Source organism: Argopecten irradians, chromosome 11 (assembly GCF_041381155.1).
Source record: "Argopecten irradians isolate NY chromosome 11, Ai_NY, whole genome shotgun sequence".
Lineage (NCBI taxonomy): Eukaryota > Metazoa > Mollusca > Bivalvia > Pectinida > Pectinidae > Argopecten > Argopecten irradians.
In genome coordinates, this window is record NC_091144.1 from 5,864,983 (window position 1) to 5,887,220 (window position 22,238).

Consider the following 22,238-nt stretch of genomic DNA (forward strand, 5'->3'; position numbering starts at 1 on the left):
AATTATACCGATTCAACCTTCTTACTCAACTTTATCTCACTTGACCCAGAGCTATGAGGGCATATGGACATCATGTGTTCATGTTGTCTTGATTAGTAAATCAAATTGGTATACATCTGATTGTAAAACGATTGGAAATCAACACGGTCTTCCAGCTGTTACTGAGGTTCAGCTGTATTCTGTTTAGAGAGATATTCTTTAAATTTGGAGAAATGATGTTTTATTATTTGTGATGAATATATAATGGTACTGTAAAACAATGCAATTTTTGCTTTGATTTCTAATTCTAAAATTTCATAATTTTAGCTACACAGTTCAAACATTCACAAATTATTATGCATGGCATGGGGTAATTTTTGCGATCAAGTGACCTTTGTGCAATTACCGGGAATTTCCCAGGCCCCTAATTTGCATAAATTTCCATGTGTACAGTAACTTATTATTTCATGTATTGAATATTCACAGCCGAAATGATGTCCTACCAAAACCAGCAATACAATAGGAACAAAATATATCTGAACCATATCGGTAATTATGGACTAACATCTGAACAATTCCTTTACTAGCCTAACAAGATCATGAACTGTCCATATGTACCTTTTAGGGAGTATAAGTCACCAGTGACGTTATTGATATGCTGTTTCTAGATCTACCAATAAGCTGGGGGACTAATTTAGAGATAGTAGCGTTATAAATAAATCTTAAATGTAAATATGCATACAAAATTGATAAAAAAATAAACCTGATGATGACAGACTATTCCCAGACAGAAGACTAAATAACTGTTGACCAATCTGTGTGTGTAGAAGGATGTGTTATCTGAAATATGTCCTGTATTATAAGTTTGTTTTCCCTTTCAGGTGGCATACTTATAATAGAGAGTGGTGAGGGACATCTGTTACTGCTGACGACAGTGGAACATATGTAAGAGACAGTCCAGGATTACCTGTATCAGCTATTCATCCTCTAATAATTACAGGGATTTTCAAGTACATATACATGGACAACTGCCAGTGGACATGGACTAGCAGATCTTCTCTACATGGCTGCTGAAGACAGCTGGTACAACCTAGACGCTCACAACTTCCTTTATCTGTTACTGCGGAAGCTTGATGTTCTGGAGTTGAAATGTAACTTATGTAATGAAAACCTAGAGACAGAATTGATTCTAAACTACGGTCAGGTATTAGGTGTAATCTTCTTCCAGACAATTTTGTGATTTATGGTCAGCCGTCTGTATGATGAATTGTAAATTTGGAGTGGGGTTTAGCCGAGGGGTTATTGTGTCTGAATTACATTATTGTCATTGAGTGGAATACACTACAAGGCAACTCAACACGTCATTGTCTAGATCAAGATTAAAAAAATCTGTCTAGATCAGGATTAAAAAAATTTTCAACTCTAGCTTTATGAAATAAATAAATAGAATGCTAGGTGGTGACTGTAGATAGAATGTGTGTTTACAGGATAGTTTAGTATCTAGCCCTTTGTGTTAGATGTGATTTTTCTATTTTACGTAATCCTTCTGTGATACTAAGAGAGATGAAGGTTCGCCCCACTCGTCTCATCAGGACTCTGTTTATGGTCATCCTGGTTCTATTCGTTTTCCTCAATATGCATGTCCTGATGCACTTCGAACCCCGAAACAGTGATGAAATCAGTCGATCTCTGCTCCATAAACTTCGTCACCAGGGGAACTGGGGCGATACAGCACACGTTCAGACACGATTATCGGAATTAAGCGATGCCAAAAATGGGAACGATTCAAGTGGATTAGAAGTGTTTATACCTGTGAATCAGTATAACAAGACATTCCTTCATCGCGAGATTGAGGAGAGTAACTTAACACAGATTCGTCTGGAAATAGAACGAGCCAATCGGGAACAGTTTATACATAACCTCAATAGGTTTGGGTTAAAACTGAAATCAGACAGTGTTGTGATTGTGGTTCAAGTTCACGATCGATCCCAGTACCTCCAGATTCTCATAGACTCCTTAAGAAAAGTTAATCAAATTAAGGACTCACTTTTAATATTCAGTCATGATGTCTATTCCGACGAACTGAACAAAATTGTACGTTCAGTGGATTTTTGTCCAGTAAGTATTTTGTATTTCATTGTTTTAATTTTTTTCCCTTTAACTGGAAGTAAGTGGAAACTATTGAAAACTTTGAGTTAACCAAATATTCTAGTAATGTGTATCATACTGTGATTTCACCAACAAATCATTTCATTTTGAATAGAGTGTTGAAGATAGACACATTTGAGTAAAATAGATTTTTTCTATATATATATATTTATATATATATAAGAAATAAAAACAATAACGACTGACTAGTGAGCGCTTTCGCCCCATTCAAGCAAGTATGAATGGGGCGAAAGCGCTCACTAGTCAGTCGTTATTGTTTTTATTTCTTATAGATTTCGTCCGTAAGGATTTTTCTTTAAATTTATCATATATATATATATATATACATAATGTAAGTGTCACTGATTCGATAATTATGGGGCAAAAATAGTTCCAATTGTGTAGACAAAATTTTCCAAGGCTGTCTGTAGCTATACCTCTTTATCATGATCATGAGACACACATAAAACATAGTCACATGAGAGATGCAAATCTCGCTGTAAGGTAGTTATAGAGGCACAACTTCCAATTTGGTAAGGATTTTAGTAGAAAGTTAAATTCATACTAGGTAAGTAGCACAAAATATGCATGACATACTCTCTGTCATGGACTTTATATTTTAGTTATATGTATGAAAAAATTGAGATCTTCTACTCAGGGAATTATTGTAGACAACCTAAGGTGGATATATAAGGTCTCTTGAGTAAGGTTAAGAGTGTCCTGCATCTAAAATAGAAGACACTCCGGATCTAAATGTAAATCATGTTTCCTCATACATGATTATATAAAACACTTAAACTTTATCAATAATGCGGTGTATATAAACATTTTGTCGGTCCCAGGTCTTTCATTAATAAGAGTTTGAGTGATCATGATTGTTAATAAGAGCTTGGGTGATCATAATTGTTAATAAGAGCATGGGTGATCATGATCTTAACAGGTTGTGCAGACAAAACCCTGTGAACTATATAAGAACTATCAAAAGTTTCCATATTATAATTCCATATGAGACTAAGTCACAACTACTTTATAACTATCATTCCTACATATGAATTATGTATAGCAGCATCACGATAGATGTAGTAGATGTGAAAGTTATTCATACAGGACTCTATATATACAGGCCTGCTTGTAGAAATGCCATTACCGGTAGTGTACATTCAGGTAAGGAAATAATTAGGTAGGTCATGCAAGGAAAGCCGACTGTGAAAGTCAAACAGTTATCATCAATAGATTTGTGTTCTGTAAAACCTCTTTAACTCGATCAGCAGGTCTAGGGGACCCTGTTACTAAATAAAGGCATACATGTACTGGGATGGGGTAATTTAATTATCACGATCGAGTCATCAGAATTCAGTCATCCACAGTCAAAATCTCATGACAAACCATGCATGTCAATGTTGCTTTAACTTCTGTATTGTACGTAGGGTCTTAACCATTTAAAAAACAATAATTTATGAAAGTGAAAATGTTTTGATAAAAATGCTGACATTAAAAAAATCTCAAGGGTATTCAATGGAAAGGGGGCGACATATATTTCTGGTTGAGAATAAGGGGTATTCAACGAACAATGGTTCAAGCTATCCAGGTTTTGTATATTAAATATATAGGGACATGGTCAGGATAATGCAATAAAAATAGTTTGACAAACAGTGTATTCAAGCAATACAAGTTTGAGATAGATGGAATACTGTATATGCTTTCTCAATATTTTTCAACAAATTTGAAATAAATAATAAATAAATTATAGTATACCAGGTACAGAGTCAGTCTGGGAAGAAAAAAAAACCCAGCAACACTTGCATTGAAGAACATAAAACATGCACAAAAAATTAAACATTTGAGAAAAAAAATTAGTTCAAATTCATGGTTCATGGTTTGTTGGTAAATGGCTTACTTAAGCTATTGGTGACACATATATCTTCATGAGGATTGCGCTACAAGATTGTAGACGATAAATAATAAAACTACTCTACGGCTATATATATAAGGTACAAAAGATTTCACTACAAGATTGTAGACGATAAATAATAAAACTACTCTACAGCTATATATATAAGGTACAAAAGATTTCACTACAAGATTGTAGACGATAAATAATAAAACTACTCTACAGCTATATATATAAGGTACAAAAGATTTCACTACAAGATTGTAGACGATAAATAATAAAACTACTCTACAGCTATATATATAAGGTACAAAAGATTTCACTTCAAGATTGTAGAAGATAAATAATAAAACTAGTACAGCTATATATATAAGGTACAAAAGATTTCACTTCAAGATTGTAGACGATAAATAATAAAACTAGTACAGCTATATATATAAGGTACAAAAGATTTCACTACAAGATTGTAGACGATAAATAATAAAACTACTCTACAGCTATATATATAAGGTACAAAAGATTTCACTACAAGATTGTAGACGATAAATAATAAAACTACTCTACAGCTATGTATATAAGGTACAAAAGATTTCACTACAAGATTCTAGACGATAAATAAATAAATGATAAAACTACTCTACAGCTATATCTAAGGTACAAAAGATTTCGCTGGCGTAATTGACCCAATACTGTTATATATATATATATTCAATCTTGATTTAAAAGCACTTTGGGACTCTGGGCTTTTACAACATCTTACGGGATGGAGTTCCAGTTTTATAATTATGTTGAAATGTTAATGTTAGTTTTAAATCTGTCTTTTTATAAAGGTTTTGAGAACTCCTTCGTAGATATCAATGAACAAGCTAAGCCTAGCCTAGCTACAGACCCCCAGATGTAAGGTTTAGATATAGGAATTTCTCAAGCTGAATTTTGATTCTTGATTGTCTCCTCTTTATTTAGAGACCAAAATTATACAGCCTATTCTTATGCCCTGCCATATGAAATGTGGTATTGGGCATATGTATATGTAGAGGTGTGTATCCAAAGTGGGTGGCCATCAATACGATACCTATCGTCGTACAGGGACACGATATATATATATGATACATATCTTAATAAATGGGTCATGATACGACATTCATTACGAAAAATTGTCTTTCACTCAAACAGATTATGCCTTGTCTTATAGATGCACCCTAGTTTTAAGATAAAATTTTAGAATTTTACCAACTGCTGGATTGTACAAAATTTAATGTACTATTGGGACTCAACCAACAAAAAACTTGATTCTGAATGTATCAAGGAAGAAACCTATCTCTGTAAAGTTATTTAGCTTTCTACTTGGAATCAGTAGAAGATTGCAAACAACCTTTTAATAAAACCTATTTCTATACGTTAATTTTTTCAGGTGATGCAAATATATTTTCCCATTACACTTCAATTACATCCCAAGGAATTTCCTGGCCAGCACCCCAACGACTGTCCGCGGGATGTGAAGAAAGACGAGTGAGTAATTGGAAGAATAAAGTAAAGAACTCGACTGATTATAGTCATAATTGTTTCCTATATATTGTGTGATCTTAGGACTTATTGAGTAAGCTTTACATATACAAGGTCTTAAACGATTGATAAATTTTCAGTTTAAGTTGAAATTTATACATGTATTGGAATTTGACTCATTGAACGTACAGACAATAGCTAGTTTACGAAATCATTATCAATTATTTGCTGCTCTGATATAAGTTACTTCTACAAACACCATAAATACGATATCAGGTTAAATTGTTGTAGCAGATCTGGAATGATTTGTCAGTGTTAAATTGATGTGGCCATTATTTTTTAGGGCATTAAAGAAAAAATGTAACAATGCTGCATTCCCAGATAAATATGGCCATTACAGAGAACCAAAATACTGCCAAACCAAGCACCATTGGTTGTGGAAGGTAACGTACCACAAACTTATACAGATTTCATGGTTAGAAAACATAACCAGGGTTAGCTGTAGACTTATACAGATTTCATGGTTAGAAAACATACCCAGGGGCAGCTGTATACTTCTACAGATTCCATGGTTAGAAAACATACCCAGGGGCAGCTGTATACTTCTACAGATTCCATGGTTAGAAAACATACCCAGGGGCAGCTGTATACTTCTGCAGATTTCATGGTTAGAAAACATACCCAAGGTTAGCTGTGTTCATATACAGATTTCACAAATATGGTTTTAGTCATATAACATACCGAGGATTAGTGTTTTTTTTGTTAGTTTTTTTTGTCCTATTGTTTTTTTGCTCTATCTTCCACAGCTGTTTGATACCTTGTGGCGTGGCGAGGGGTATATAAAACATCAGTGACTGTATAAATGTCTCATTAGCACATTAGATACATTAAACATTGATCATAGTGGGTGTATTCTGTATTTGCATATAACAGAGTTATCTGCTCTTGGGGGTAGGTTTTGATTGTGACGTCATGTGTTTGAGAACGTAATGCGATACTTTTCGAAGAAAACGACGTGAATTGCGCTCACAAAATAATGACGTAACCATTGATACCTACTCGCAAGGGAGCTAACTCTGTAATATGCAGAGATGGAATTTGTGACAAATCGGCTGTTCCAGCAGCGATAATTCAATTGTTTGTGTAAATATAATCACTTTTAGTGTCTGCTATTCTGAAATTGTTTAAGAACAATTTATTAGCATGCTAATCTTGCACCTGTTTTATTTTTTGAATCCAATTTTATTACAATTTTATCTGATTTGCAATTATATACAGTGACACCTGTGTGACCACCTCTGTATAAAGACCACTTGTTTAATAAGACCCCTTTTTGGGTCCCAAATGGCTGATTACATGACATTTTAAAAACCACATAGCTATGATGACCACCTTGTCTCTGTCACTTGTTTAATAGATATATTTCAATGTATTTAAAACATTTGGAATGTTAAAGGAAATGAAAAACAATTGTAAGGCCTGTTCATTAGGTTTAAAAACTACTTATGACATAACTGGCCCATCTAGCCATGTCATAAATATCGTAAGACACATGTGTAATAACACTATTGTGACGTCACAAGCAGTTTTGACGTCATTATTTTTATATGACATAGCTAGTATGATTGTCACATTAGAGGAAAAAGTCACATCCGAGCCGGATTTCTACTGTTTTATATAGAGACAAAATTAAAATAAGTATTTCACTTATACTTTTATTAATAAAAGTTATGTGATAAACAGAATCTTACACTTGTGACTATGTAATGTGAAATTTATCAAACTCGCTAAATAAGCCACTCATGTAAGATCCTGTATTTACCAAGGGGTAGATTTATTTATCAGATGAATGTTGATTTTGATGACTTGTTCAATTATGCTAGATTTGAGGGATGAGAGAGGATGGGCAATCAGATATTTTTGTCGAAAAATAATCTATAAACTTATGATTGAGGACTTTTTTGTTTTGACAGTTGGACCGTGTGTTTGATAAGTTAGATGTTATGAAGAACTACACTGGCCATGTGTTACTGTTGGAGGAGGATTATTATGTAGCTCCAGACATCATCACAGTTATACAGATGATGAATAACTTAAAGAAAAGGTCAGTATACATATCTGGATGGCCAATGGAACATCTTTTCCTGTTTTAGAATACTCTATCAAAGTTTGTGTGACAGCTATTTGGTAGATCTGTATGAACACTTTATCAAAGTTTGTGTGACAGCCATTTGGTAGATCTGTGTGAACACTTTATCAAAGTTTGTGTGTGACAGCCATTTGGTAGATCTGTGTGAACACTTTATCAAAGTTTGTGTGTGACAGCCATTTGGTAGATCTGTGTGAACACTTGATCAAAGTTTGTGCGTGAGTCATTAGGTAGATCTGTGGGAATACTTTATCAAAGTTTGTGTGTGACAGCCATTTGGTAGGTCTGTGGGAACACTTTATCAAAGTTTGTGTGTGACAGCCATTTGATAGGTCTGTGCAAACACTTTATCAAAGTTTGTGTGTGACAGTCATTTGGTAGATCTGTGGGAACACTTTATCAAAGTTTGTGTGTGACAGCCATTTGGTAGATCTGTGCGAACACTTTATCAAAGTTTGTGTGTGACAGCCATTTGGTAGATCTGTGCGAGCACTTTATCAAAGTTTGTGTGTGACAGCCATTTGGTAGATCAAAGTTTGTGTGTGACAGCCATTTGGTAGATCTGTGTGAACACTTTATCAAAGTTTGTGTGTGACAGTCATTTGGTAGATCTAAGTTTGTGTGTGACAGTCATTTGGTAGATCTAAGTTTGTGTGTGACAGTCATTTGGTAGATCTGTGGGAACACTTTATCAAAGTTTGTGTGTGACAGCCATTTGGTAGATCTGTGCGAGCACTTTATCAAAGTTTGTGTGTGACAGCCATTTGGTAGATCAAAGTTTGTGTGTGACAGCCATTTGGTAGATCTGTGTGAACACTTTATCAAAGTTTGTGTGTGACAGCCATTTGGTAGATCTGTGGGAACACTTTATCAAAGTTTGTGTGTGACAGTCATTTGGTAGATCTAAGTTTGTGTGTGACAGTCATTTGGTAGATCTGTGGGAACACTTATCAAAGTTTGTGTGACAGCCATTTAGTAGATCTGTGGGAACACTTATCAAAGTTTGTGTGAGACAGTCATTTGGTAGATCTAAGTTTGTGTGTGACAGTCATTTGGTAGATCTGTGGGAACACTTATCAAAGTTTGTGTGACAGCCATTTGGTAGATCTGTGGGAACACTTTATCAAAGTTTGTGTGTGACAGCCATTTTGTAGTTCTGGTGGAATACTTTATAAAAGTTTGTGAGACAGCCATTTGGTAGATCTGTGTGAACACTTTATCAAAGTTTGTGTGTGACAGCCATTTTGTAGTTCTGGTGGAATACTTTATAAAAGTTTGTGTGTGACAGCCATTTGGTAGATCTGTGTGAACACTTTATCAAAGTTTGTGTGTGACAGCCATTTTGTAGTTCTGGTGGAATACTTTATAAAAGTTTGTGTGACAGCCATTTGGTAGGTCTGTGTGAACACTTTATCAAAGTTTGTGTGTGACAGCCATTTTGTAGTTCTGGTGGAATACTTTATAAAAGTTTGTGAGACAGCCATTTGGTAGATCTGTGTGAACACTTATAAAAGTTTGTGAGACAGCCATTTGGTAGTTCTGGTGGAATACTTTATAAAAGTTTGTGTGACAGCCATTTGGTAGATCTGTGGGAATACTTTATAAAAGTTTGTGAGACAGCCATTTAGTAGATCTGTGCTACAATCATTACACGTTGATATTATGTATGTTACAGAGATTGTAAAGAGTGTAGAATGTTAACAGCTGGGAATTATGATAAGACACAAAGTTTTGTGGTCAACTCAGGCAAGGTAAGAACAACTTGTTTATATTCCATGTTTTAGTGTAGTTCATCTTCCACATGAGGATGTTATTGATCTTTTGGTAACCTTGATCTTGTAGTAACCTTGGCATTAATTTGATGCTAACATTATGATGACCCTGCCCTTGAGGTGACTTTTGCCTTGAACTGTGGTGAACTTTTAACCTTGTGGAAAGCTATACATTGTTAATAACCTTGACATGTTTGACATATGACCTGTTATGGTGTTTCAGGTGGAGTTGGCTACCTTCATTTCCTCCAGACACAACATGGGTATGACGTTTGCGAGGGATTTGTGGAACGAAATTAAAAAATGTGCCAAGGTAGGCAAACCCCAGCTTAAATACGTGTAATAATGAGGTAATGCCGGAATGAGAGCTAGCATGTCCTCAACTCTAGTACGGGACCTAGTGATATCAGTCCTGATAATGATTTACTCTCAGTCCATCCGTCCAGGCTGTAACTCCAAACCTTATCAATTATAAGTAACTACATCATGTTTACAGGAATTCTGTGACTTTGATGACCTAATTAAGAAACTATGTCATGTTTACATTAATTTTGTGACTTTGATGACCTAATTCAGTAACTATGTAGTGTTTACAGGAATTCTGTGACTTTGATGACCTAATTAATTAACTATGTCATGTTTACAGGAATTCTGTGATTTTGATGACCTAATTAAGTAACGATGTCATGTTTACATTAATTCTGTGACTTTGATGACCTAATGAAGTAACTATGTCATGTTTACAGGAATTCTGTGACTGATGACCTAATTAAGTAACTATGTCATGTTTACAGGAATTCTGTGACTTTGCAGACCTAATTAAGAAACTATGTTGTGTTTACAGGAATTCTGTGAATTTGATGACCTAATTAAGTAACAATGTTATGTTTACATTAATTTTGTGACTTTGATGACCTAATTAAGTAACTATGTCATGTTTACAGGAATTCTGTGACTTTGATGACCTAATTAAGAAACTATGTCATGTTTACAGGAATTCTGTGACTTTGATGACCTAATTAAGTAACAATGTCATGTTTACAGGAATTCTGTGACTTTGATGACCTAATTAATTAACTATGTCAAGTTTACAGGAATTCTGTGACTTTGATGACCTAATTAATTAACTATGTCATGTTTACAGGAATTCTGTGATTTTGATGACCTAATTAAGTAACGATGTCATGTTTACATTAATTCTGTGACTTTGATGACCTAATGAAGTAACTATGTCATGTTTACAGATATTCTGTGACTTTGATGACCTAATTAATTAACTATGTCATGTTTACAGGAATTCTGTGACTTTGATGACTATAACTGGGACTGGACACTTCAACATTTAAGTATGAAGTGTATCGCCAACAAGGTACAGGTGATGAAGATGAAGGCTACGCGAGTTTTTCACATGGGCGATTGGTAAGTCTTGTTCATTTTAGTGTTTGAAACCTGTTTTCTGTGCTGTATCTTCTTTGTGTAAACCCTCCTCTCTGTAGATGTTTCTGGTAAGGTAGCCACCAGCTAAGAGCTGCTACATATTGTACATGTTGCTTAGTGATATGAGGTGTAATGAGGTAGCCACCAGCTGCAACCTCTTATATGTTATTGTGTGACATAGGTACTAACTGCTGCTTCTTGCGTTGGTACAATTAGGTACTAAAAGAGAAGTTCTAGTCTTGAGTGTTCAGAGATGATTTCAACTTGAGGTCAATGTTCAAAAATTGTTTTAGAAATTTTAGATCTGTTGCTTGAATAGTTTGAATAGATGGACTTGATTGATGAAACAATGTTTGTCAGAGAAGGAAAAAGACCTAACAGACATGATTTAAAATGGATCGAAGGGTAGTTTTGTTCAGAGTGGAACTGGAATTCAAACCGTATTATTGATGGAGTCTGAGCTGACTTGGTGTGATTTGATACTCCAGGTCTAGTGATCAGACTATAGCTAGCTTGTCTGCCCTTTCTGTAGATACGTGTATAACCCTGTTGCTGGGTGCTCTAACAGCCGGTATGAATTATAGAGGACCTCTTATAGCCCTGGTGGTCATTGATTGTTTCTGTATAACAGTGTTACTGGTCGGGACAGCTGTGGTAGAAATATACCAATACAAATTAACAGGTGATCATTAAAATGTAATTGATGTGCCTTAATAAAAAAGTCAGGATAATGTTGTTATAATAAATATTGGCTTCATGTGGCGGGATATAATCGGGAAGATTGGAATTTCATACAGATGATGATGGAGATAGTAAATATTGGCTTTATGTGCCGGGATATAATCGGGAGGATTGGAATTTGATAGAGATGATGATGGAGATATAGTCATTATTGACTTTATGTGCCTGGTGAGGACAGTTGTACATAGTTATTGTAATTATTGACTTTATGTGCCTGGTGAGGACAGTTGTACATAGTTATTGTAATTATTGACTTTATGTGCCTGGTGAGGACAGTTGTACATAGTTATTGTAATTATTGACTTTGTGTGCCTGGTGAGGACAGTTGTACATAGTTATTGTAATTATTGATTTTGTTAAGATCATTATACTGATGCTTGGTTATCATGCAGCTATCATAGGTTCAGAATAAAACAGAGATTTGCTTGTTCTACATTTTAACTTCAAATAGTGATTATCAAAGTTTTCTAGAAATTTGTGTTGCTGATATTATTATTAGGACATGTGTCATCCTAAAAGTTTTTAGTTTTAGAGAAATGTCCTCCATACACATTCATTGATGATATAAAGATATCCTAGATTTTGTTCTCAGTTTTTAGTTTTAGAGAAATATCCTCCATTCACATTCATTGATGATATAAAGATATCCTAGATTTTGTTCTCCGTCACTGATGTACCGTATACTGATCGTGTCTATATGTTACCTGTACATTAAACTTTGGTCCTGATTTCCATAGACACATTGATGGGGATCGTTAGTGTGTTACATCATTGTGATGGCAGTTGTGTTAATAGGATATCTTAGTGCTGTAGTGTATGATATATCATCAAGTCCTGAATAGGAGATTGCTCTGTCTGACACATTTGGCTTTGGTGAAGTTAAGTCACGCGTCAGTAAGTTAATGATAATCGATCATGGCTGAATTGTTGTCGTGATGTCTACTAATGCAACCTGAGAGCAGTCATCCATGAGAAAGTTAAACGTGAAATATTCTATGTTTGTATACTACTGTTTGTTTAGTATGGTTTCATATTTTATCCCATCATTACAAAATGGTGAGTTAGACTGAACAACACCAATCATTTTGTGTTTTAGTGGGGTTATTTTTCTGTAACCATAAAGGACTAAGACAGCAAATGCTTCTAATGCTGCATGTAATTAAAATATAAACATTTCTGACCCATGATGGAAATCACACAAATGAAATGTGTATTTTGTCTTGTTTGTTTAGCTGTTACACACCAAGTATTGGAGAACAGTTGACAGTCATCCATTGTTGAAGTCACATTCTTTGTCTGACCATTTTCTCAAAAACTGTGTCGGATCACCAAGAAATTTTGTGAGGTCATTTCTGGTGACCTGCAAATGTGTTGACCTGTTTAATTTTATCCGACAAGTATCCAAGATGGCCACCACAGCCTTTTTATTGTTCAAAATTGAACTGCTTATAGATATTACTCGTACAATTTGCCCGGAATCGCTGTCAATATGCAGTTTAAATCAAATTCTAAATCTCTAAAGCGAAAAATACCATATTATGAGGGGGAAAAAAATCAAAATTTCTTACTGTTCTTTTCTACCATAATGTTCTTGGAGTTCAGCAGGGATCCATTTTAGGTCCACTTTTATTTTGTTATATTGTTCTGATATAAATGATATTGTTTCCATTGATATTACACTATAGAAAATGAATGATCCTTACTAGATGATCCTGTTTACAGCTTCCATTTTGAAAATAAAACACAATTTTTTTAATCAAGATGGCGGTCACAGCATGCAATTGGTCAAAATTGAACAAAAAGGAACATGATTGAGAATACAAATCTAATACAATTATAGACATTACTGTGCCTAACATATTATTTTTAAAAGATGATGTGACTTTTCGAAAATCATTTTTCTTCTGTGAAATAAAATTTATTTACCGGTAAAACAATGTCACATCATCATTTAGGGGAGGTCACTCTTGTCAAATTAGGCTCTGTGCAGATTTGGGGAACATTATGTGACTGCACCCGTCACAATTAAATCTTGTTTTAATTTCTTTTTTGCTTTTATTTTCCAGTGGAGTACACCACAAAGGAAAGAAATGTGAACCACTTGTGAAGCAGAAACAGATTGACAAAATCCTACAAGATAACCATCAGCATCTAAATCCAAATGTGATGAAGGTTGCGGGCACATCAAAGGTCAAAATCCGCGACCCTAAACCAAATGGAGGCTGGGGTGATATACGCGACAAAAAACTTTGTCACAGCTTTGTGTCAGAGGAAGATAATCGAAAGATGCAACAATTCATGAAATCAAATGATATATCTATACTTACTCGATAGCTTATCATTATGACTTCAATGATATATATTTTTCTACTGTGTTCATACCATGGATTAGATATCACTAAATTTGTCTTGTTGCAAAAATGTTATGAATGACTGGTCTTTTTACCTCAGGGCGAAATGTCATGTGTAATGGGTGAGAGTTGGGGAAGACATAGGGATAATGTCAGTGGTAGTCTACTTTAGTGGAGATTTCAAAACTTTTATCAGTGATATTCACACTGTGACAGTTTTGAACAGATTTCATGGACAAATTTTAGAATGTGAAAATTGAAATATTTTCTGGGATCAAGCAAGTCAGAAATAATTAACCAAAAAATGATGTTTCCAGAGCAACAGAATCTGCTTCTAAGGCTGTATAGAAATACAAGTGATAATTCATGATGCTGGACGAAGCTTGTTAAATTCTACAAGTGATAATGACTCTGAGTAATGTACTGAACTTATGTCTACAAGTATATATATAGCGACTCACCATTCTGGACATATTCCTAAAAGTGATAATTTCTCAAAATCTGTGTACAGTTGTTGCAATTTCTGGCACCACAGCTATTGCTACATTGAGTGATATTTTATTAGTTTACTTTGTGTGAGAGAATAATTCATCTTGTTTAAGCAGATTTAATTGTACAATAATCATCTGTATTATAGAATATTATTAAATGATAGACATACAACTAGACCCCATATTATAAATTGTTCAAACAAGACATACAACTAGACCCCATATTATAAATTGTTCAAACAAGACATACAACTAGCTAGACCCCATATCATTAATAGTTAAGTACCAATTCCACTTTATATGCCAGATTTTATGAAGGAAATCAATCCACTGTCAATCCCGTTATCATGTTCATGTATAAGTGTTTTATATTCTGTAAAAGGAAGGCTTTAACTTTACAACTTCATTTTAATATTTAATGAAAGTTACATTCAAATTTCATTATGAGAAAGAAAAGAGTTAAGCTTTAGATTCATTTTGCTTAACACTAGTTCATTTCAAATCTAATTTAATATAAATGTATGACTGCATGCATATTGTAGAAGTAAGATATATAGTGATTGAATGTATTTTTCTAATTTTCATAGCGGCTATGAATAGCAGAAGCTATCTTAATATTCCATAGAGCGTGTTAGCGCTCCTCAGAAGATATGTAGATAGCTTCTGCTATTCATAGCCGCTATGAAAATTAGAAAAATACCTTCAATCCATGTATTAACATTAGAATAATTTATTAAAATAAAAATTATCGAAAGGTTATTATATTATATCTAAAATTATGACACGCATATACGACGAGAAACAAGATTAATGGAACAGCTGAATGACAAAGTCGTTCAACAACGTCGCGTTTTCAAGCTTCTGCCTTCCGGTCGACCTTCTTTTGCAAATGACAAAGGATAAACAAGCAATATATTTAAAATAAGATTTGATTGACTTATTACTGTAAACCTTAGTTAATTCTATCTCAAGAAACAACACATTAAAGTTTATACATTAAAATATTGTGGAGGACTATTTCAACAACGTTACATGTCAAACAATAATGTTTGAAATCAGCTGATCGATGCACGAGAATCATTGTTTTCATAGTGTTTTCATAGGCAAATGTTTGTTTTCGTCAGTTGGTTGACTCATATTGTGACGAAACACTCAAAATGTGAATATAACTTGATAAACGACTAACTTTAATAAGGTAATATGTACATTGATGACTAACTTACTATGAACATTATTGACGACTAACCTAATATGTACATTATTGACGACTAACCTAATATGTACATTATTGACGACTCACCTGATATGTACATTATTGACGACTAACCTAATATGTACATTATTGACTACTAACGTAATATGTACATTATTGACGACTCACCTGATATGTACATTATTGACGACTAACCTAATATGTACATTATTGACGACTAACCTAATATGTACATTATTGACTACTAACGTAATATGTACATTATTGACGACTAACCTAATATGTACATTATTGACGACTAACCTGATATGTACATTATTGACGACTAACCTGATATGTACATTATTGACGACTAACCTAATATGTACATTATTGACGACTAACCTAATATGTACATTATTGACGACTCACCTGATATGTACATTATTGACGACTAACCTAATATGTACATTATTGACGACTAACCTGATATGTACATTATTGACGACTAACCTAATATGTACATTATTGACGACTAACCTAATATGTACATTATTGACGGCTTACCAAATATGTACATTATTAACTACTATCCTAATATGTACATTATTGACGGCTTACCAAATATGTACATTATTGACGACTAACCTAATATGTACATTATTGACGACTAACCTAATATGTACATTATTGACGACTAACCTAATATGTACATTATTGACGACTAACCTAATATGTACATTATTGACGACTAACCTAATATGTACATTATTGACGACTAACCTAATATGTACATTATTAACTACTAACCAAATATGTACATTGATGATGAGTTGTGATATACCTGGTGACTATACCAGTATTTATATTATGTATATGATAAACCTTAGGTAATTTAATTGTTCTGTGTTAACCTTAGGTAATTTAATTGATTTGTGTAAACCTTAGGTAATTTAATTGTTCTGTGTAAACCTTAGGTAATTTAATTGTTCTGTGTAACACTTTGCTAATTTAATTGTTCTGTGTAAACCTTAGCTAATTTAATTGTTCTGAGTAAAACTTTGCTAATTTAATTGTTCTGTGTAAACCTTAGCTAATTTAATTGTATATGTGTAGCGTGGAAAGATTGTAATGTGATAACACTGCTGTGTACAGGAGGTTGTATGTAGAATATGAGATAATTAGAGTAAACAGTTCTAGACAAAGTGCTATAGTAAGTCAAAGTAAGTTTTTCTTCAGGCCTGGTAAGCTTCAGGTCATGACAAGCTTTAGACTACGGTAAACTTGAGGCTAGGTAAGCTTCTGGTCATGACAAGCTTTAGACTATGGTAAACTTGAGGCTAGGTAAGCTTCTGGTCATGACAAGCTTTAGACTATGGTAAACTTGAGGCCTGGTAAGATTCAGGCCATGACAAGCTTTAGACTAGGGTAAACTGGAGGCCAGGTAAGCTTCTGATCATGACAAGCTTTAGACTACGGTAAACTTGAGGCCAGGTAAGCTTCAGGCCATGACAAGCTTTAGACTATGGAAAACTTGAGGCCAGGTAAGCTTCAGGCCATGAAAAGCTTTAGACTTTGGTAAACTTGGGACCAGGTATTTTAATTATAAGCTCATGGCCATAGCAAGATTGTCAAGCCTCAGGTAAATATCATGGCAAGCCTTTGGCCATGGGAAGCTGTAAACATTATAAGCCTTATGCAGTTGCAAGCCTTCAATGATCGAGAACCTTTGTCTTTGACACTGTGGTAAGCCTGAAGCCAGGTAAGCTCATGCCCATGACATATCAAGCCTTCAGCCTAGACAATCCTTTGATAAAATAGTACTATAAGAAATGTTAGCTATCCAAGTTAGGCATTGTTGTAGCTAGCTTCGGGCCAAGGCAAATTTCCCATAAGCCAATCAGTCGAAAGTCCAGAGGGGATTTTCACAGAATAATAATCTGGAGTTATGTAATATGTTTTATTTATTATGTGAGAGCGTAGAAATTCTTGTCTAAAAGCCAATGGCTGTACAGTGTATATCATGTTGGGTGACCGTAGAATTAGGTTTAATTATATATGCCCTTGAAGTTAAATTGAAAATATTTTTTATGTTTTAGGTCCAAATCATGAAATTTTGAATTTTAGAAGTCAAACTTAGGTTTTTTTGAGCAAGGTTTGGGTGATTTATCCTGAATTTTGGGCTGTATTAGTTGTGGCTATGAATCTCGTTAACAGACATACATTTAGTTGATAATGAATGTCATGAGTATTTAATACAGTAACTAAGATTTTGTGTTTGAGATTGATTTTAAGTAGACGATAGAGTGTGATTGGACCCTATAGATGAGGTATGAGAGAAGGGTATACTTGATGTGTTTCACTTGTGTCTGGGGACATTTAGATATTTCTACTTTCCAAGTAGACAGGCAATCTGTACTGGGGTATATAATGTTTATCCTGTATCTAGTTTTAATTATTTTAACATTGATATGACGACTTTGCCTATTTTGTTGTTTTAAGATGATGTGATGTATGTCTGAAGAAAACCAGCACCAAAACTATGTTAAGATTTACGTATGATAGACCATGTATGATACATCAAAACCATGTACCTGTATCAAACCATAAATACATATATGATAACCATGTATGATACACCATGTATGATACACCAGGTATAATTGACTAAAACCATGTACCTGTATGACACACCAAACCATATATACATATATGATACACCATGTATGATACACCAGGTATAATTAACTAAAACCATGTACCTGTATGACACACCAAACCATATATACATATATGATACACCATGTATGATACACCAGGTATAATTAACTAAAACCATGTACCTGTATGACACACCAAACCATATATACATATATGATACACCATGTATGATACACCAGGTATAATTAACTAAAACCATGTACCTGTATGACACACCAAACCATATATACATATATGATACACCAGGTATGATACACCAGGTATAATTAACTAAAACCATGTTCCTGTATGACACACCAAACCATATATACATATATGATCACCAGGTACTATGTACCTGTATGACACCCAAACCAATATACATATATGATACACCATGTATGATACACCAGGTATAATTAACTAAAACCATGTACCTGTATGACACACCAAACCATATATACATATATGATACACCATGTATGATACACCAGGTATAATTAACTAAAACCATGTACCTGTATGACACACCAAACCATATATACATATATGATACACCATGTATGATACACCATGTATGATACACCAGGTATAATTAACTAAAACCATGTACCTGTATGACACACCAAACCATATATACATATATATATGATAACCATGTATGATACACCATGTATGATACACCAGGTATAATTAACTAAAACCATGTACCTGTATGACACACCAAACCATATATACATATATGATACACTAGTATGATACACCAGGTATAATTAACTAAAACCGTGTACCTGTATGACACACCAAACCATATATACATATATGATACACTAGCTATGATACACCAGGTATAATTAACTAAAACCATGTACCTGTATGACACACCAAACCATATATACATATATGATACACCTATGTATGATACACCAGGTATAATTAACTAAAACCATGTACCTGTATGACACACCAAACCATATATACATATATGATACACCATGTATGATACACCAGGTATAATTACTAAAACCATGTACCTGTATGACACACCAAACCATATATACATATATGATACACCATGTATGATACACCATGTATGATACACCAGGTATAATTAACTAAAACCATGTACCTGTATGACACACCAAACCATATATACATATATGATACACCATGTATGATACACCAGGTATAATTAACTAAAACCATGTACCTGTATGACACACCAAACCATATACTGTATACATATATGATACACCATGTATGATACACCAGGTATAATTAACTAAAACCATGTACATGTATGACACACCAAACCATATATACATATATGATACACCATGTATGATACACCAGGTATAATTAACTAAAACCATGTACCTGTATGACACACCAAACCATATATACATATATGATACACCAGGTATAATTAACTAAAACCATGTGTATGTATGACACACCAAACCATGCAAGATACACCAAAGCTATTTATTATATACTAAACCCATGTTTATAAGAATTAAGGTATGTTACACCAAAACATTTTACTATTACCAAAGTAAAAATGTATTTTATTAAACGTTAGACTTGTAAGTCACGAGATTTTGATCCCTATAATGGTTCCCATGTGTAAGTAATACTGGGTGATACATACAGAGGAATATATACAGAAATATATTGTGATATCAAAAGAACAAAGTTAGACACAGTCAATCCTCATTAAGGTAATGTAACCATGGTAACAGTATTATCTTGATCAGTATATTGGAAATAACAAATTATATACTTCTATGTTTTGTTTTAAAAAGGGTATGCAAGCTTGAGTTAGTACCATGCAGACTTGACTGTTGGGTACATAAGTCTATGTTACCTTGTGCTTTAGGTCATGTTATTATTCCTAAACTTGTAAATATATAATCTATGACTTGCCTATATTGTCAAACTTCTTTATATGGTGCATTAACCCCAGTTTCTGGCCAAAATAATAGAAGTAGATAAGAGATGTGTGCACTATATGTTAACACAGAGACAGCTTTAGGTATGCTATTACATGTACACTGAAAATATCATTGTATTTATGTATAAGTATTACGTAGGGTATGATTGTTCCATCAAAATATCATTGTATTTATGTATAAGTATTACGTAGGGTATGATTGTTCCATCAAAATATCATCCATATACGGTGTTTATGAAAATCCTAATCTCCTCAAACATCAGATATTATTTCTGTCTATTAATGTCTCTTCAGAAAATACATACATGTATTTGTTTTAATGCCCATTGACTAAAGATGAAATTTATCTTTCAATAACAAAATGATATTTAAATATAGACAGTTTCCTGCAATCAACCATGATATTTTTCCATTGATAGCTCGAGTTTTACGAGACATAAAACATACCTTCACAATACACCGTTATCACTGACTCTTAAACGTCACATACCATCTAAAAGTATACAATCATAAACCAACTTAATAATCACTGATATGTGCAATATATAATCATATAGGTTTCTTTCTGATTATCTCCCCTGGGACCAAACTTCTAGCTATACATTCAGCATTTGACACCAAAGCTTATTGAGGGAAGATAACTCCAATTGATATTATTTGACTCAAATTTAAAATATCCTTTTCATTCAGTGTTTATTTAAAGATTCGTCAATTGAAATGTAGTTATGATTGACATGAATACATTTTACTATATTAAGCAACTCTGTCGGTATATATAGCAGATGTATTCTTATAATATCAAGTCGGTACATATATATGTGCAGTATATATACAGTAAATGTATTCTTGTCATATCAAGTCAGTACACATATGCAGTATAAATACAGTCAATATATTCATGTCATATCAAGTCAGTACATATATGCAGTATATATACAGTAAATATATTCATGTCATATCAAGTCAGTACATATATGCAGTATAAATACAGTAAATATATTCATGTCATATCAAGTCAGTACATATATGCAGTATAAATACAGTAAATATATTCATGTCATATCAAGTCAGTACATATATGCAGTATAAATACAGTAAATATATTCATGTCATATCAAGTCAGTACATATATGCAGTATAAATACAGTAAATATATTCATGTCATATCAAGTATACCCTCAGTACATATATGCAGTATAAATACAGTAAATATATTCATGTCATATCAAGTCAGTACATATATGCAGTATAAATACAGTAAATATATTCATGTCATATCAAGTAAGTATACCCCCAGTAAGTACACCACAGAGGATATTTGAATTTTGTTTGCTCAACGATCGTACATAAGTGGTAACTGTTAACTGTCTCCAGACTACTGAATGTCTCTGAGAAAGGCTGTTATACTATTGTGTCCCAATACCTACATTTATACAAATGAATTAAAATGCAAATAAGGAAGTCAATATATGGGCTGTAAAGATAATCTTTATTTGCATAGTATGTATATTTCAATTAATTTTGTTTACCTAGCTTTACTTATTAATGTAACTGTTCAGTTATTGTATGACATAGAATTTGTATTATCACCTTTAAAAATGGTGTACAATAATTAAACACATCATCTGCCGGTAATCGTATGAATCTACTAAGGGAACATATTTCTGGCATTGTTTGTTGTCCCGCCATCAAACCACCTGAGGTTTTCCAACACATTTTTCAGATCTGTCAAAATTGAGGCTGCTAGTTTAACACTACACTTTTTAAAAGTGATTTTTAGGAGTTATCTTCAAGCATCATATAAGTACAACTAGGTTCTCTAAAATAAACATACAAGCTTTGTTTTTAAAATAATCTCAAATAAAAAAATCATTCATTTCATATCCTATATGTATACATACAACTTAGACAGTATTATAATCAATAAATG

At 33.5% G+C, this 22,238-nt stretch overlaps 1 protein-coding gene and 1 long non-coding RNA gene across 5 annotated transcripts in view; both read left to right on the top strand.

The window, feature by feature from the left end:
* LOC138334365 (alpha-1,6-mannosyl-glycoprotein 2-beta-N-acetylglucosaminyltransferase-like) overlaps positions 1 to 15,476 on the top strand; it is a 33,413-nt gene extending 17,937 nt beyond the window's left edge. For all 3 annotated transcript variants that reach the window (XM_069283027.1, XM_069283028.1, XM_069283029.1), the window contains exons 3-10: positions 861 to 2,097; positions 5,430 to 5,527; positions 5,865 to 5,964; positions 7,495 to 7,625; positions 9,346 to 9,421; positions 9,666 to 9,755; positions 10,737 to 10,861; positions 13,687 to 15,476. In XM_069283027.1, coding sequence (XP_069139128.1) covers positions 1,543 to 2,097; positions 5,430 to 5,527; positions 5,865 to 5,964; positions 7,495 to 7,625; positions 9,346 to 9,421; positions 9,666 to 9,755; positions 10,737 to 10,861; positions 13,687 to 13,954 — 1,443 coding nt within the window. In that variant the 5' untranslated portion in view covers positions 861 to 1,542 and the 3' untranslated portion in view covers positions 13,955 to 15,476. The remainder of the gene's footprint in view (positions 1 to 860; positions 2,098 to 5,429; positions 5,528 to 5,864; positions 5,965 to 7,494; positions 7,626 to 9,345; positions 9,422 to 9,665; positions 9,756 to 10,736; positions 10,862 to 13,686) is intronic.
* Positions 15,477 to 15,486: 10 nt separating this feature from the next.
* On the top strand, positions 15,487 to 20,807 carry LOC138334366 (uncharacterized). Of its 2 annotated transcripts, XR_011210118.1 has the most exons (3): positions 15,487 to 18,621; positions 18,768 to 19,365; positions 19,460 to 20,807. It is a non-coding gene; the product is annotated as an uncharacterized lncRNA (long non-coding RNA). The 2 variants fall into 2 exon arrangements; XR_011210117.1 differs by lacking the exon at positions 15,487 to 18,621 and having other exon boundaries at positions 18,733 to 19,365.
* The last annotated feature ends 1,431 nt before the right edge of the window (positions 20,808 to 22,238 follow it).